Consider the following 13,048-nt stretch of genomic DNA (forward strand, 5'->3'; position numbering starts at 1 on the left):
CAGATCCATTTAAGTGAGCCACTTCATTCGGAACTATACATTTTGACAATTTTTGGCAGCGAGATATATTTGGTCAGGTCAAGGGACTCAAACAATTGTATGTTTTGGCGAGAAATACAGATTGGCTTAGTAACGCTCGATAATCCAATACTTTCCAGTCTACATGATGGTCAGGTGCACCGTCCTTATCCTATTTGACAATGTTTCTTCCGATCCGGTGCATCCTTCGAATATACTCATATCCCGCAACCATCGGAACTGCGGGTATTCATTTTCAAATGCCATTCCGTCATAGAATCCAACACCCATGGGTCGACATCTCGGTTCGCCTTGATGAAAACTGTCTCGTAGGGATGGACATTCATTCCAAAGTACTCCTTGTCAAATAGAACATCTCCAGCTTGTGTAGCTTCACAGTACGCCTCGACTCCACCAATGACTGTATGTGCAGCTGTCATCATTGCATCGACTTTGTAGCCAGATTTCATAATAAGACCTGTCGTCCCGATTTCAGCATGTACAGCGGCGTTCCAGTCTCCATAACACCCGCTAAGCCCAACCGGGTTGTCTTTTGAACCGAACTCATCATCTTGTGATGCAGAAAGCGCGAAGGCAGGGTCGAGTAGAATACCCATGCCCACATCATCTGTTGCGAGGATCATGGACTGGACATGCATTCTGGGTTGACAATTCACCGTCATACCAACCAGCTAGTAGCATCGCCCTTTTAGTAAGTTGTGGCTAGGAAAGAGAATGAGCATCATAAGTGCTTACCTTCGTTGTCTCTGTGATTTTGCTAAGATATAAGTCTGTCCAGCATGATTTGCTCCACCAGGGCAAGAAAGGGCCCCTAATGCTTGCATTCATCGTGATAAAGCGCTTGTACCTCTTCCACAGATTATTCTTTCGAAGGACTTCTCCAATGGCACCCAAGTCGAAGCATGTGTTGTCCCGCTTCACAACCGTGACGTTAGGCTTGCGAGGAACCATTCTCGCCGCCCCTGAATCTCCGTTGAATATGAACACGAAGTCGGCCGCATTGTGAAGCCCCTTTGTAATGAAGAACCTCAGGTTTGCTCGGGCATTGTCAGACTCAGAATAGGCGTACACAATAAGCGGTCTATCCCCTCCGGTCGTATTGACTGATGCTGAGATTTCGGGCTCAATGTCGTCTTCTGGAAGTGATGTGTTTTCTAAGTCTACATCGACTGGGCTTGAAAATATTGGCTCTTGATCGTCGTCTGACAACGGTGTGTCTTCCGCAATTATATCAATTGGCGCTGAAAGTACCGGATCTGAAACTCCATATTGTGCAGGCTCAGCTGCCAAGGGCTGGAAAGGTTCTTTGTTAACTGCCGATCTAAACGGTGCGTGATATTGCTTGCTCTTGAGATACTCACTATCCATGCCCGGTGTGGCAAAATCCACCATGCGGATACGATGAGTGACACCGCAACAAATATCGCGATCTTCAGAGGCACCCATTGAGCTTTGAGAAGGGGCATTGTAGAGGTATCGCAAGAAAAAATGCGTCAAAGAAAACAAGGAGAACAGACAAATCACTTGGCAGCAGAAGTAAAGGTGTGTGCTGAAGATAAACGTTCCAGGAACGTGGGAGGCTTATGTGCCTGCTCGACGCCAGCGGCTGAATGAGACAACTATTGAACGAACACATTTGAGTTTCAGGCGCTCGGCGCTTCCATATAGTCGAGCTAGAGAAACTGACACACGGATCAGCATTACCACGCTTGAATGCCAAAGAGTAGTGCGATTCTCCGGAATGTTCCTATCAAGGCTTCGTGGCTCTGGACCTTGGGCCTGGCCGTTTCCGTCAACGAGTCATACCGGCATTTCGCGCGGTGGAGACAACACGCAATTGGCTTTGCGCCGTCAGAAAGCACCGAAACAGCACCCATATCTTTCACCAACATTTTGAGCACCAAAAGTTCCAACGTGCAGTCCGATGACGTAGAAATGCCAAGGGACTGCCCAAGCACTATTTTGACCGGCAGCCTCACCCCTTGCTCAGTGCGACCCACGAGCGATTTGAACGTTGTGGGGTTTGCAGGCCAGTCTGAGGATATTTCAGACCAGACCAAGATATCGCGATTGACGGGACATTCCATCCCAAGGTTGATACAGGCTCCTGGCATCTTTTCGCAGCAGCAGACTCATCTCGTCAGCCAGTATCACGCATCTCGAGGTTTGTTTTGATTTGACGTTTTCGTCTGGGAAGGATTCGTCATCCTCTGTCCACGTAATCAGTGTTCAGTGGTTGTGGAATTGGCTCTAAGGTGGTGACAGCCGAGACATTCTCCCACTGGTACAAAACGTCCGAGACATAGCTCCTGTCCCGGCGCTAATTTCCAGCCACTTGAGCTTCCTCGGTGTCGACGAAAGCAGCTGTTGGATACTGCAGTCGTCAAGCTCCCTAACGGCTTCATCCGTTAGGTGACATTTAGGAAGAATTGTGGGCTCAAACTTTTTTGCGTCATCTCAAAGTTGGGATACCCGGACAAATGACAAGCTACCTGGCCTAGTGGTTAATAGACGACGAGCATATCTCGCTATTTGGGGCCGCAGAATGAACTGACGGCGGTTGCCATGTTCATTACCTCAAATTATAGTACTGCAAGAATGACTTTCTCGCCAAGTGGGTAAGTGCTACCTGGTCATGCCAATCGTCTAATTAAGCTTATTTCTGTGCCTAAATACATGTATGCTCTCTTTGATTGTTTGGCAATCTGATGTACGCATCGAAGTTTTTATTTTTGCACTTGGTTAAAAGGGCCCTTCTCGCCTAATGCACAAAATGAGCCGAGATCTTTTTCCGCCACGAATCGGCCTATTAGGACGCTCGGAAACGCAGTTTTGATCACTTGACTTCTGATCAGGCTACTCAAGAAAACTTTCTGATTAATTCTTTGGGCATTAAACACTCAAATATGGTTTCTGGCTAATAGGTTGTTATTGTTTAACCTTTCTCACGGTTCGCCGGCATCTCGTGGATAGTTCTCTGTATGTTAATACCGTCGCTGGATAGCTCATGCTTGTGTTCCGGAATCACTTCCGCTGGTAGCTCGAATTTCCGACCGTAGGATGATGGAGGTTCCACATACGGCTGTCCTTCTAACTCGTTGACAGTCCTCGATCTCCCTCGCCGCCTCCACCACATGAATACGCCACCAACAAGAACAAGCACAGCAACCACAGCACCAACTGAGGCCCCTACCGTCGTGGAAAGAGGCCGTCCGGATGATTGATTACTTCCCCCTGTTGCTCCTCTTACTTGTTCTGTGGTCGTAGAACCTGGTATCTCTGAAGTTGCCGTCGCAGTTGGGGATACAGTCGCGCCTGTATTGCTTACGCTCGTCGAACTCGCTGGGAAGTTGTATCCGTTGACTGGTACTGCCCAGATAGTGACTTCAGCCGAACTGACTACACTTGTAGTCCTTTTGGCGATCGCGCCGTTTGTTCCTATTGTAAGGGATTCGTACGTAATCCTTTGTCCAGGTGTAGCCATCGACAGACACTGAGACGGGAAAACGGGTCTATTCGGTTGCGGCACGTTGAACGAATAATCTCTGCCTCGGGACATCAGCCGCATTTCTCTCAAGAGAATCGGTAGTTGTGCACGTACGACGGACAGCAGAAAACGTGCTGTACCCCTCCTGCTTCCAGTAGTGTTTGTGCAGCCGTATACAGTTGGGGGCACTCGAACGTCGGACCCAAGGCAATGGATGTCGCCTGGCTCACGGTCTGAAACCACCAGGAAGTCACCGCCTCTGGAAAACACGTCGCTGCTCCGGAGTCTATGTTCATTCCAAAGTACGGATCCCATGCGAGAATTGGGCCTTCGTCAGATTGGCGATACGTTCTTGAAGCACAATCGGAGTTCATCGGCCAGGGGGTCGGCAGCGGGGAGTACATAGTCGGCCGATCGTTGGCCGTGACCACGGTGGGTGTTGTGGCCATCACGAATCCGGGATCATGGGCTTTGGGGGAGAGAAGAGAGCAGAGAAAATGTGTTAAGAAAGAATATCGCGGCTTCAGGATGCATGCAAAATGAGCGGGAGAGACATGGCGTCCTGCAATACCACACCATCAACTGGCCGGGAAGGTCGCTCATCTTAATGCAGGCGTTAACAGTTCCAACACACTTTTGTCTTCACGGCAACCAGGTCAACTCTTCCGGGGCCCATTGGAAAACCGCTGTTGGTTCTCAAGTGACGAGGCAAGGGCCCTGGTCTGAAAGTCCAGAAAGAGACAAAGAGACTCCGCTTCAAGAAGAACTCGGCATAGCGCCATCTTCAACAGCCTATGGGCACGCGACCGCAATTTGTTGTTGGTAGCAGGTTGGGACAATATCCTGTGAGAGCCGAGCTTGGCGCCTATCCAAAGCCAGAACCTGAGCAACGGGCGGCAACCACCAACCCCTCATAACAGGGTTCCTCGCGCAGCTTTCTTCTTTCGTTGAATCTTCTCGGAGCAAGACCCAGATCTACGTGCGCCCTGCTCTAAGGTCTTCTCGACACTGCCAGCGACATCTATGTCTTAAGCGGGCGCAGCCCAATGTTGCGGCGCAGCATATCTTTTCCCTATCTCTCCTCAACGATCAACAATTGATTCTATCGAAAGCATCGACGATGAAAGAGAACGGTCGCGCGCAGTCATCAGGGTCAAGTTACCCTGTGTCCCGCGCGCGTCGCTCACGGGGCTGCACGATCTTAATATTTGCCCTTGCCTGTGTCCTGGCTCTCTCATTCTTCAAAGGCAGCAGAGAAATTCCGGAAGTGAGTCGCTCTGTTCTACATCATGCAATGTCAGAAGCTGCTGCCATTTTCTCTCAAAGCTTACTTTAGGTCCAGGATGGTGCGATCCCGGGTCGACGAGACGTGAGGTCTCTGAACCAGGAAAAAGACCAAGTTCGATTGGGGGGGTCTCTGATCGGAGAACCAGAAGACTCTGCTGGAGATTCATTCTACGCGTCGGATTTGCTCGCGAAAGTCGCCAAAAACAGACCAGGATTTCCGCCTCCTAAAGAAGACAACAACGAAGTGGATGGTTCGGCTGTTTCCAAGGACGCCGAGTTCTATGCATCGGATGCTGTTGCAAAAGCAGAAAAGGAGGCAATGAAAAGAAAAGGAAGCACATGAAGGTCTCAGTCAATGAATTTACGCAATATCCAATACCGCTTGACGCTGCCGTTTCAACCAAGGTCATTCGCGCCAGACGACCAAGGCATCTTGGTAAGCTCGATGTACAAGCATACCATGAACACTGAAGATTACATTATTGAAGTTATATATAGAGGGACTTCTAGATACTAGATACTAGACCCTGTGAACTGCCACCCCGATGAGGGAAATGGCCGTACGATACCGCGCGTGCATAGAGGGTCCAATTCCAAATTGTCCGGAGGTCTCGAGGGCAAATTGCAATTGCAACTGCAGCAGAACATCGAAAACAATACAAGTTGATAGCTCATCGCATTTATACAAGATAAGAAGTTTTCAGAAAGACTGTGATTCGCCGTAGCACGGCTATCATTCGACCAGGTCTAACGTGATCATGACAACGCGGAGGTAAAAGAAAAGATAATCGTTCTCAGATCCATTGTCAGTGATGTAATTCACGCTAGAGAAGACGATAGTGACTTTACGAATCAATAATCTTATAGTATTGACAATAGAAAACTTTCAAATACATTATACTGCGTGTCCAGAAATATTCTCAATTACAAAAGACAGCAGCCATTCCAATTCTACATTGACATATTGATAACAAAATCCTAAAAAGCTAAACATCTTATGCGAGCACATTATAAGGCCCTTTCAGCTCTTACTTCTCGTAGACGAAAGACTTCTTACCCGTCGTTGTGTATCATTGTGGCAACTGGCGTAACGTTTTCGTGCTCACCAGACGATTCCTGTCACCCCGTGTGTTGCGTGACTAGAACCCAACACAGGATCCCGCCTTGTCCAGAGTCGGCTTCATGCATGATCAGGGATCCATCTTTACCTTAGCATACAGTATGTACAATCAAAGTGTTTCCGTTAAAATCTCTCACCGCTCTTCTGCAACACAAGGCCATTCATGACAACTGAAACCAGGCAGGAGATTAAATTTGAGAAGAAATCAAATCTTGAGCTTGATACTAAGTCATTGAAATCTTTCAAGGTATCGATGATGATCGAATAAATGGGATAACCCTAGAATAACTCAACTGTACCGACTTAGTACTTTTGTAATATCGATGATTGTTATTTCTTCCAATAATTATCTCATGTCAAATGCTAAACACAAGCAAGGAACTTATTACGCTTGCGACGTTAGATTCATCTGAAGTAACTAAAACACTGGGGAAAATTGTGATACACAACAGAAAGGAGGACATATTGCAGAAGATAACTTGGTTTACCTCCTCTGGACAAGTGAACGAAGTACATCTCCCAAATAGAATGACCTCAGCAAATGACCTAACAAACGATTTCCTTTTCTACCCTTCAAAGACTTATCGGTCATTTGGATTCTGGTTTCTTGCCCACATGTATCCGTGTCATGGTTGAATTATTGAGGACCCTCTTGATCTAAGGTTGAGGTAGTCTGAATGGTCACTGAGTCCGAATGCTGAAACCAGGTTGTGCTCGAGATTTTCAACAGACGAAAAGCCTTCTTCGTGTCGCGCATATCATGCACAGGCATCATGAGATAGTAGCAATATTTAGTGTTAGCCATGGAGTGGTACAAAGAATATCAAGTCAAGTCAAGTCACGGCGAACAACTCGGTCCATCGTGAAGATCCCACAGCCTTGCTCGAGCACCAGCATCAAACCAACAGACGTTGCTTCAATAATTCCTCAACCAATCACCACCTTTGCCGTTACCCAGCACTCATCGTCTGAGCACAGCAATCAAGCCAGCAATTCATATGCGGATCACCGGCCTCCGGCCTCCCACGCGGCTAAGAATCCATCACGTTGATCCGAACGCGGCATTTTCCATGGCCTCTCAGCCCCCAATCCTTAATAGGTTCTCCAGAACGTCACGCCGTTACGAACGAAAACGCCGACTAGTCACCCACTAGTCCACGAAATAGAGCAGCCGAGAAGGGGAAAAACTCTAAAATGCCCCCTTAGTGCCGTTCCCAAGTAGCTCCAGAGTGTCGAGAGGCAGCTGAAGGGACGCAGGCAGAGCGTCGAGTACCACCGAGCTTAAAAAATCCTTTTACTGGGCACCGCTGCCAAACGCACGCGGCCAGCGGTACGAAGTGACCCCTTAGCCAGGAACGCGCGGCCACGGATCCCACTCACGGCTCAAAGGTCGCCCCTTTCCACGTCCGTTTTCAGAAGCACGCACCGAAGGGGGCAATCCCCAGCTAATCCACATCAATCATCAATTGAACACCAGTTCGGACGATTTTGACGGCAATGTGGGAGGCAGAGGGTTGTATGTAGGGCTTCTTGTTCACCACGTAGTGTGCGAGGCGTAAACCACGGAACCCTTCTTGAACCCCACCGGCAAGGCAGCATCTCCATTTTCATCTCAATCGGGTTCAGCCTCTCCCCGTGGCGAAAAAAAGGGGGCCGATCGAAGTTGATCAGGAACATTCGAGGCCTGGATACATGACGCAAGAAGCATGCGTGCCTGAGAATGCCGTTTGGGAAGCAAAAAGATTCACAATGGTCTAGACTCGATCGGCGCTGGGTGGGCTGGACTGTTCGGCTTTGTGAGTGGTGAGCGGACAGGTTCCCCTCAACACGCGTCTTGTTGCTCGATTCGATGTGGAGATGTAAACAGGGCCTGGTTGGTGAGGGACACACACTGGGGCTCTTGCGGCTCCGCCCTGCGTTCGAACATCCAACAACGGGCCAGGTTGGGGACGCGAGAACGAGCTGAAGGATGGACTTCTGTGACGGCCGATGAGAAACTATCGAAGAGACCAATGCAAGCCAATGCCCCGTTTGACGTATCTTCTTGCTCGGGATATTCTCTTCCTTTCTCTTTGTTGACAGGAACCTGGACGCGGCACATGCAGATGTTCCTGTCGATATCGGGTCTAGAACTGGAACATGATCCACATTTCCCGAGAGCGAAGGCAGCTGAAAGGATGCGCGCGATCTTGTCGCAGCGGCACAGCGGGTGTTGTGGGCGGCAGGCGTGAGCCGGGCTTCCGGCTCGTGGAATCTGGTTTCTGCTTGCCTGCTCGCTGCGGCCTGCAGGGGAAAGGCGTCGCGTGGGGGCTCGGAACATCTGGTTTTCCCTATTCTGCTGTCCGAATTCCGTGGGATGATCATCACGTTAGGGCTGTGGCATTTTCTCAACAAGGCGATGTCCCAGTGGTCCTCTGTAATCATGAATGAGGAACAGGCGATAAGGCAAAGTGCAGATGCGTCTATGTTCTAGATGCAAGCGCTGCGGGCAATGGACGTTGAAGCTAGGAGCTCTATTTTTGGCCTCCGACGGCGTTGTGAGCTATGCGGATGGAAATTTAACCCGTGATGTTGAGGAATTCCACTGAAAGGAGGACGTGTCTTTTGTGTATCTTCGAAGTACGAGATAAAAGGCGATGCGCATTCTTTGAAGACGTGAGCCATCAAGTCGGTACCGAAAACTGCTAGTGAGCTAAGAAGATGTAAACATCAAGCCAGCCTTGCGGCCTTGTGTAATTAAACATTTGAGACTCGGTCTCAGCCGGCTGACGGAACTGCCACAAGCGAAGAAGGTTATGTCCGGAAAAGGACGAAGTTTCTGTCCCAGTCGCTGCGTGCCAGGGCCGTTCACACCCAACCCCTAGGAATCATGACGCTGAGATAAGACCCTGAGGTTGCAACTTCAGATGAAAGGGCGAAATAGCATGTCTGTCCCGCTATCTTCGGGACGGCGGGCTCGGGCCTCGAGGGGGGGATGCTAGTTATTATTAGGGCCATGGCGACCCGGCGGGATCTGTGGTAGGGCCAGCGGGAGATAGGAGGCAGAAAGCCATCGTCATTTGACGGGACGGATCCATTTGGAAGCCGTCGAAGCCATCGAAGCCATGAGAGCCCCTTGGAGATTGATCTAGGAGGGCCATGTTGTTGTTGCATGGGCGACAGCAGCGCCAAAGATGAAATGCGATGGAGACTGGATGCACTGAGCCGCACGAGTAGTTCCAATCTCTGTCCTCGTCGGCGTTTAAAGGGGGCTCGGGATCGGTCCCCGCTGGTCGCGGAGGGCGAGGAGAAGGATCGGTGGCACAGCGATTTGACAGAACCCTAAGAACGAGACTGGGCCGCGCCGATGGCGGTTTGGACTATCAGAAGATGGGACGGCCGGTCTGCTGCTTGGGGCGGGATGGCTGTGCCTTGCTTTTCGGGTGACTCGTGGGTTCATATGTCTCTGCTTGGCCTCTGGGCATAGCTGGGAGGACATCTATCAACTGGGAAGGTGCCCCGGGCACACTGACTCGATTTCCATCTCCAGAGCATCCACAACGAGGGCGGCACGACATTTGTGGGTTTATGATGTTGGCTGTGCAGGATCGCCCCTGTAGAGACGCGTGGTTGTGGACAGCGAGTGGGTGGTTGGGGACTGCATTAGAATAAACAGAACAGCGCAGAACGAGTACGGTATGCAGTCCCGTACGGCGTCGTAGTCACAGGATGGAGTCGGCGGGCACGGCGTTGGTGCGGTGAGCCTGAATGTGTTGGCCGGAGGTCGCAGGCCAGGAGGAACCGGCAGCCGGGTACCGACTCGAGATAGGAAGCTGAGGGGGCCGATCAGCGGGAGAAATGGAATCCCTAGAGTTGTATTCTTCGGGATGCGACTCGCGGGCGATGAACGCTGCTTTGTCGGTGGACTACTACTACTTTGATGGCGGGATTAAACTGCAGGAGAGAGGTTTCCGGGTATGTTCAGTTCAATGGTTTGCTCGTATTAATCAAGCACGATGGGACCCGTTGGAACGCTGGGAAAGCTTCCTTCGCGAATCACGGCAGAGCCGGGATGGATGCTTGATGCTTGGGCAATGAACGGTGCACGCACTCGAGCGTCAGTGTTGCTTTTGCGACTGACGGGTGGCACCTGGCGATGGTTGCGAGAGTCCGGCGTGTCGGATCCTGTCGACAGATTTCTTTTTCAAACCAAAGCTCGACGTGAGCGAGATTGCATGTCTGTTCGTTCGCTGAGGGTTGAAGAGCGCCAGACGCAGGGCAAAGTTCACGGCAAGTTCTTAGCAGACAGGGAGAGCGTTGCTTCTTCAAGGGGAGGGGGGGGCTCGTTTTGTCAGATGGTAAAAAGGGCCCCCAATCAACTCACGACGGTGTAGGTATGTATACGCGACCAGCAGCGGGCTTGCTGTTGCAGAGTCTGCCTGCTGACACATTCTTCGAGGATGAGGCCTTGCCGGAATGCTTTAAGTGAGGGCGAAGTGAGGCGAGGCGAAGAGAGAGAATAGTCGCGGATACAGGGCGCGCAGCAGTCCTCCAAACTTGCTGGCAAATGAACATGAATGCGAACCCGAAAATGGCAGAAGCAAACAAGAACGCGGCTGGCGACGGCAAACCCGACCTGCGATTTGCTGCGATACTTGCACATGCCATTCTCAGTACACGCCTGGAAGATTACCAAAACTCCTTCGGTCGAGATGGCGGCGCGCCTGGCATGCAGATGATCCTCGAGACATTCGACATCATCTCCTCCGCTCTGGGCGGCATTATCGATTACCCTAAAGGCCTAGATTCCGCTGCATCCAGCTCCCTCGTTCATCCTTGCTGGAGATTCGGACTTTGGTGCATCGAGGGAAGAGTTCTGTCTACGATCAAACAAACCTCCTGCAGACCGCCGAACCGCAACGTTATGAAATGATCAATTATCTCTTATTGATTGCTGAGGCTGTGCCCACGACACCAACGAGGAAGAAGGAAGAAAAAAGCAAGTTGGCCCAGGCCAACCAGGCAAGACCTGCATCGGATGTCCAAGTGTGCGGACGACTAAGGACAAGCTTCTCGATTAAGCGTTTCTCTCCCAAACTCCACCCCCTCTCTTCCGCGGCCCGGCCGGGATGTGCGTGTACACGCACGCATTCAGTCCACTGCAGCCAGAGAGAGTCTAGGGGACCTGGAGAGCCCTGAAGAGCGCTGTTGAACCCGTTCGAGGCACTGCCTCTGCCCAGAGGAGCACCCCTGGAGGATCTCATTCTGAATTGGAGGAAAGGGGAGGCTTTCCCCCTTTGGATCGGATTGCTTCTTGGGGACGTTTGGCCCGGAACACGTTTTTTTCTGGCGTGATGGATGATGAATGCTCATTTGAAATGTCTCTTTTTTTATCCTCTTACCGTTTCGCAATGAGTCCCGCGTCTCTGTTCACTGCGGTGTCATCCCGTATCATGGGCAATGAAGAGAGAAATCAAGACTCGATAAGAGCCAGACACATGAAATGCACCACTGCACACCACCATCACCTTGATGGCAGTCCTCGAAGGATCCCGTCAACATTTGAAAATGCTCCCATGTGCTGTCCCAATGCAAGCCACCTGCTCACGGCCATGCAATATTGATGACAGATTTAGACATTTTCATCAGAAGATGAACGGGCACGCTGCAAGCCTCTCTGCAAGCCTTTCCCAAGCCTCTTGGCCCGGCCGCCCGTCTCGTATCCTCTGTCCCCAAGAGTCCCAAGAGAGAGACAGAGACATTGGGGGGAGTGGCATTATCCCGCTGCCCAATCTCGCCTCCATCTGCTGCTGCCGTGCCGAGTGCACACCACTGCACATCCAGAACAGAACACCTGGAGATTCGCTAGACGGGTCTAGACTGCGGGCACAGCATTGTACACAACGGCGTTTGATATCCAACGTTGTGTACGGGACATTGTAATGCCACGGCATAACCCAGGTGGTTGATGATTCGCAACGGCTTTCTGACATGCAGTCTGCAGCCTGTCATTGGGAGCAATCGACACCTAGGTGTGGCGTACTGCTGACCGCACATTCAGCCATCATCATCATCATCACCAGACAGAGGCTTCAATACCGGCTGATTTCTCATGCGCGGGCGCTGCATGTACGAAGACACACACTCACATTCACAGTCACAGTCTCCTCCCCAGATGCAGGCCCCATCTCCCTCTCTCGGTAGTCGCTCGGTCTCCAACTCGGCCAGCAGCCAATCTGCCTTACCGATCGCGGCCCTCATCCGGGGGACCCATCCCAGTGGCACCGTCTCCATCTCCCATCTCCAGGCGTGTCGTGTTGTTGGCGTCGGACAAAAAATAGCTGACGACAGCGCCCCAAACGATAACGGTGCTGTTAAACCCACCGCAGACTGCCGGTAGTGTGAAGCAACGGACAAATGAACGCCGTAGATGGGCCCTCGGCCGCCTTCGACTTCTTCATCTTTCTACCGTTTGTTTCTCTCGTTTCAAGTTTCAACCTGCGACTCTGGTCAGCCCCTTGGCGGGTTTCGTTTTCACCAGCCCGTCGTTTGGGGCGACCAGCTGCCGTCAAGACGCAGAGAGAATAGGATCAGCACCAAGGCAAAACCTGCGACCAAGCCTCCAATGAGGCTTGTCCGTGTTGTGTGTTGCGCTTTGCCCGCCGTGAGCCGTCAATCATCAGCGGTCGCAAAAGTATGAGGGCCGTCAAATCGTCAGGGACAGGCCGGTGATTGATGGCTGTACGGACAGAGGAGAAGGGAGACTGACCAGCAGCTACACAACTACTACTGCACGCTGGAGCCCCCATCCATAGTCCGTCCGAACAGTCACTGACGGGAAGGAGTCAAACGCCAGAGACGGAGGCACACTCCTTTGCCGCCCTGCACTGCCTTTGCATACACTCAAAGTTCAGACTGTTCCCCCTTCCCAAGCACGTTCAGCTGGGCCGCCAGTTGCGACGAAGCCCAGGAGGAAGGCATTTTGGCGTGGCCGAGCGAAGGTTCATCCTGTCAGGCTATCGTGGCACCAAGAGCCAAAAGGTTGCAACGGACGCCGGTGCGCAGGCGTCCCGTAAGACCGTGTGTACGGCCACGGGTACCTGTGTTTGTGCAGCGGCACAGTCGGCTTTTGTGTA

The 13,048-nt window shown here is 51.4% G+C and overlaps 3 protein-coding genes across 3 annotated transcripts; 1 reads left to right on the plus strand and 2 right to left on the minus strand.

Moving 5' to 3' along the window:
• Positions 1-236: 236 nt before the first annotated feature.
• On the minus strand, positions 237-1,485 carry CGCS363_v007214 (uncharacterized protein; the record flags this gene model as incomplete). The annotated part of the gene is made up of 2 exons (XM_036639063.1): positions 237-710; positions 775-1,485. The coding sequence occupies 2 exons, from the start codon at positions 1,483-1,485 to the stop codon at positions 237-239; spliced, it is 1,185 nt and encodes a 394-aa protein (XP_036495393.1).
• A 1,800-nt stretch (positions 1,486-3,285) lies between these two features.
• Positions 3,286-3,975, minus strand: CGCS363_v007215 (uncharacterized protein; the record flags this gene model as incomplete). Its single annotated transcript, XM_036639064.1, has 3 exons — positions 3,286-3,318; positions 3,368-3,584; positions 3,641-3,975. The coding sequence occupies 3 exons, from the start codon at positions 3,973-3,975 to the stop codon at positions 3,286-3,288; spliced, it is 585 nt and encodes a 194-aa protein (XP_036495394.1).
• Positions 3,976-10,503: 6,528 nt separating this feature from the next.
• On the plus strand, positions 10,504-10,845 carry CGCS363_v007216 (uncharacterized protein; the record flags this gene model as incomplete). Its single annotated transcript, XM_036639065.1, has 1 exon — positions 10,504-10,845. The coding sequence occupies one exon, from the start codon at positions 10,504-10,506 to the stop codon at positions 10,843-10,845; it is 342 nt and encodes a 113-aa protein (XP_036495391.1).
• Between the last annotated feature and the right edge of the window lie 2,203 nt (positions 10,846-13,048).

Source organism: Colletotrichum siamense, assembly GCF_013390195.1.
Source record: "Colletotrichum siamense strain Cg363 chromosome Unknown KSG_Cg363_contig04, whole genome shotgun sequence".
NCBI lineage: Eukaryota > Fungi > Ascomycota > Sordariomycetes > Glomerellales > Glomerellaceae > Colletotrichum > Colletotrichum siamense.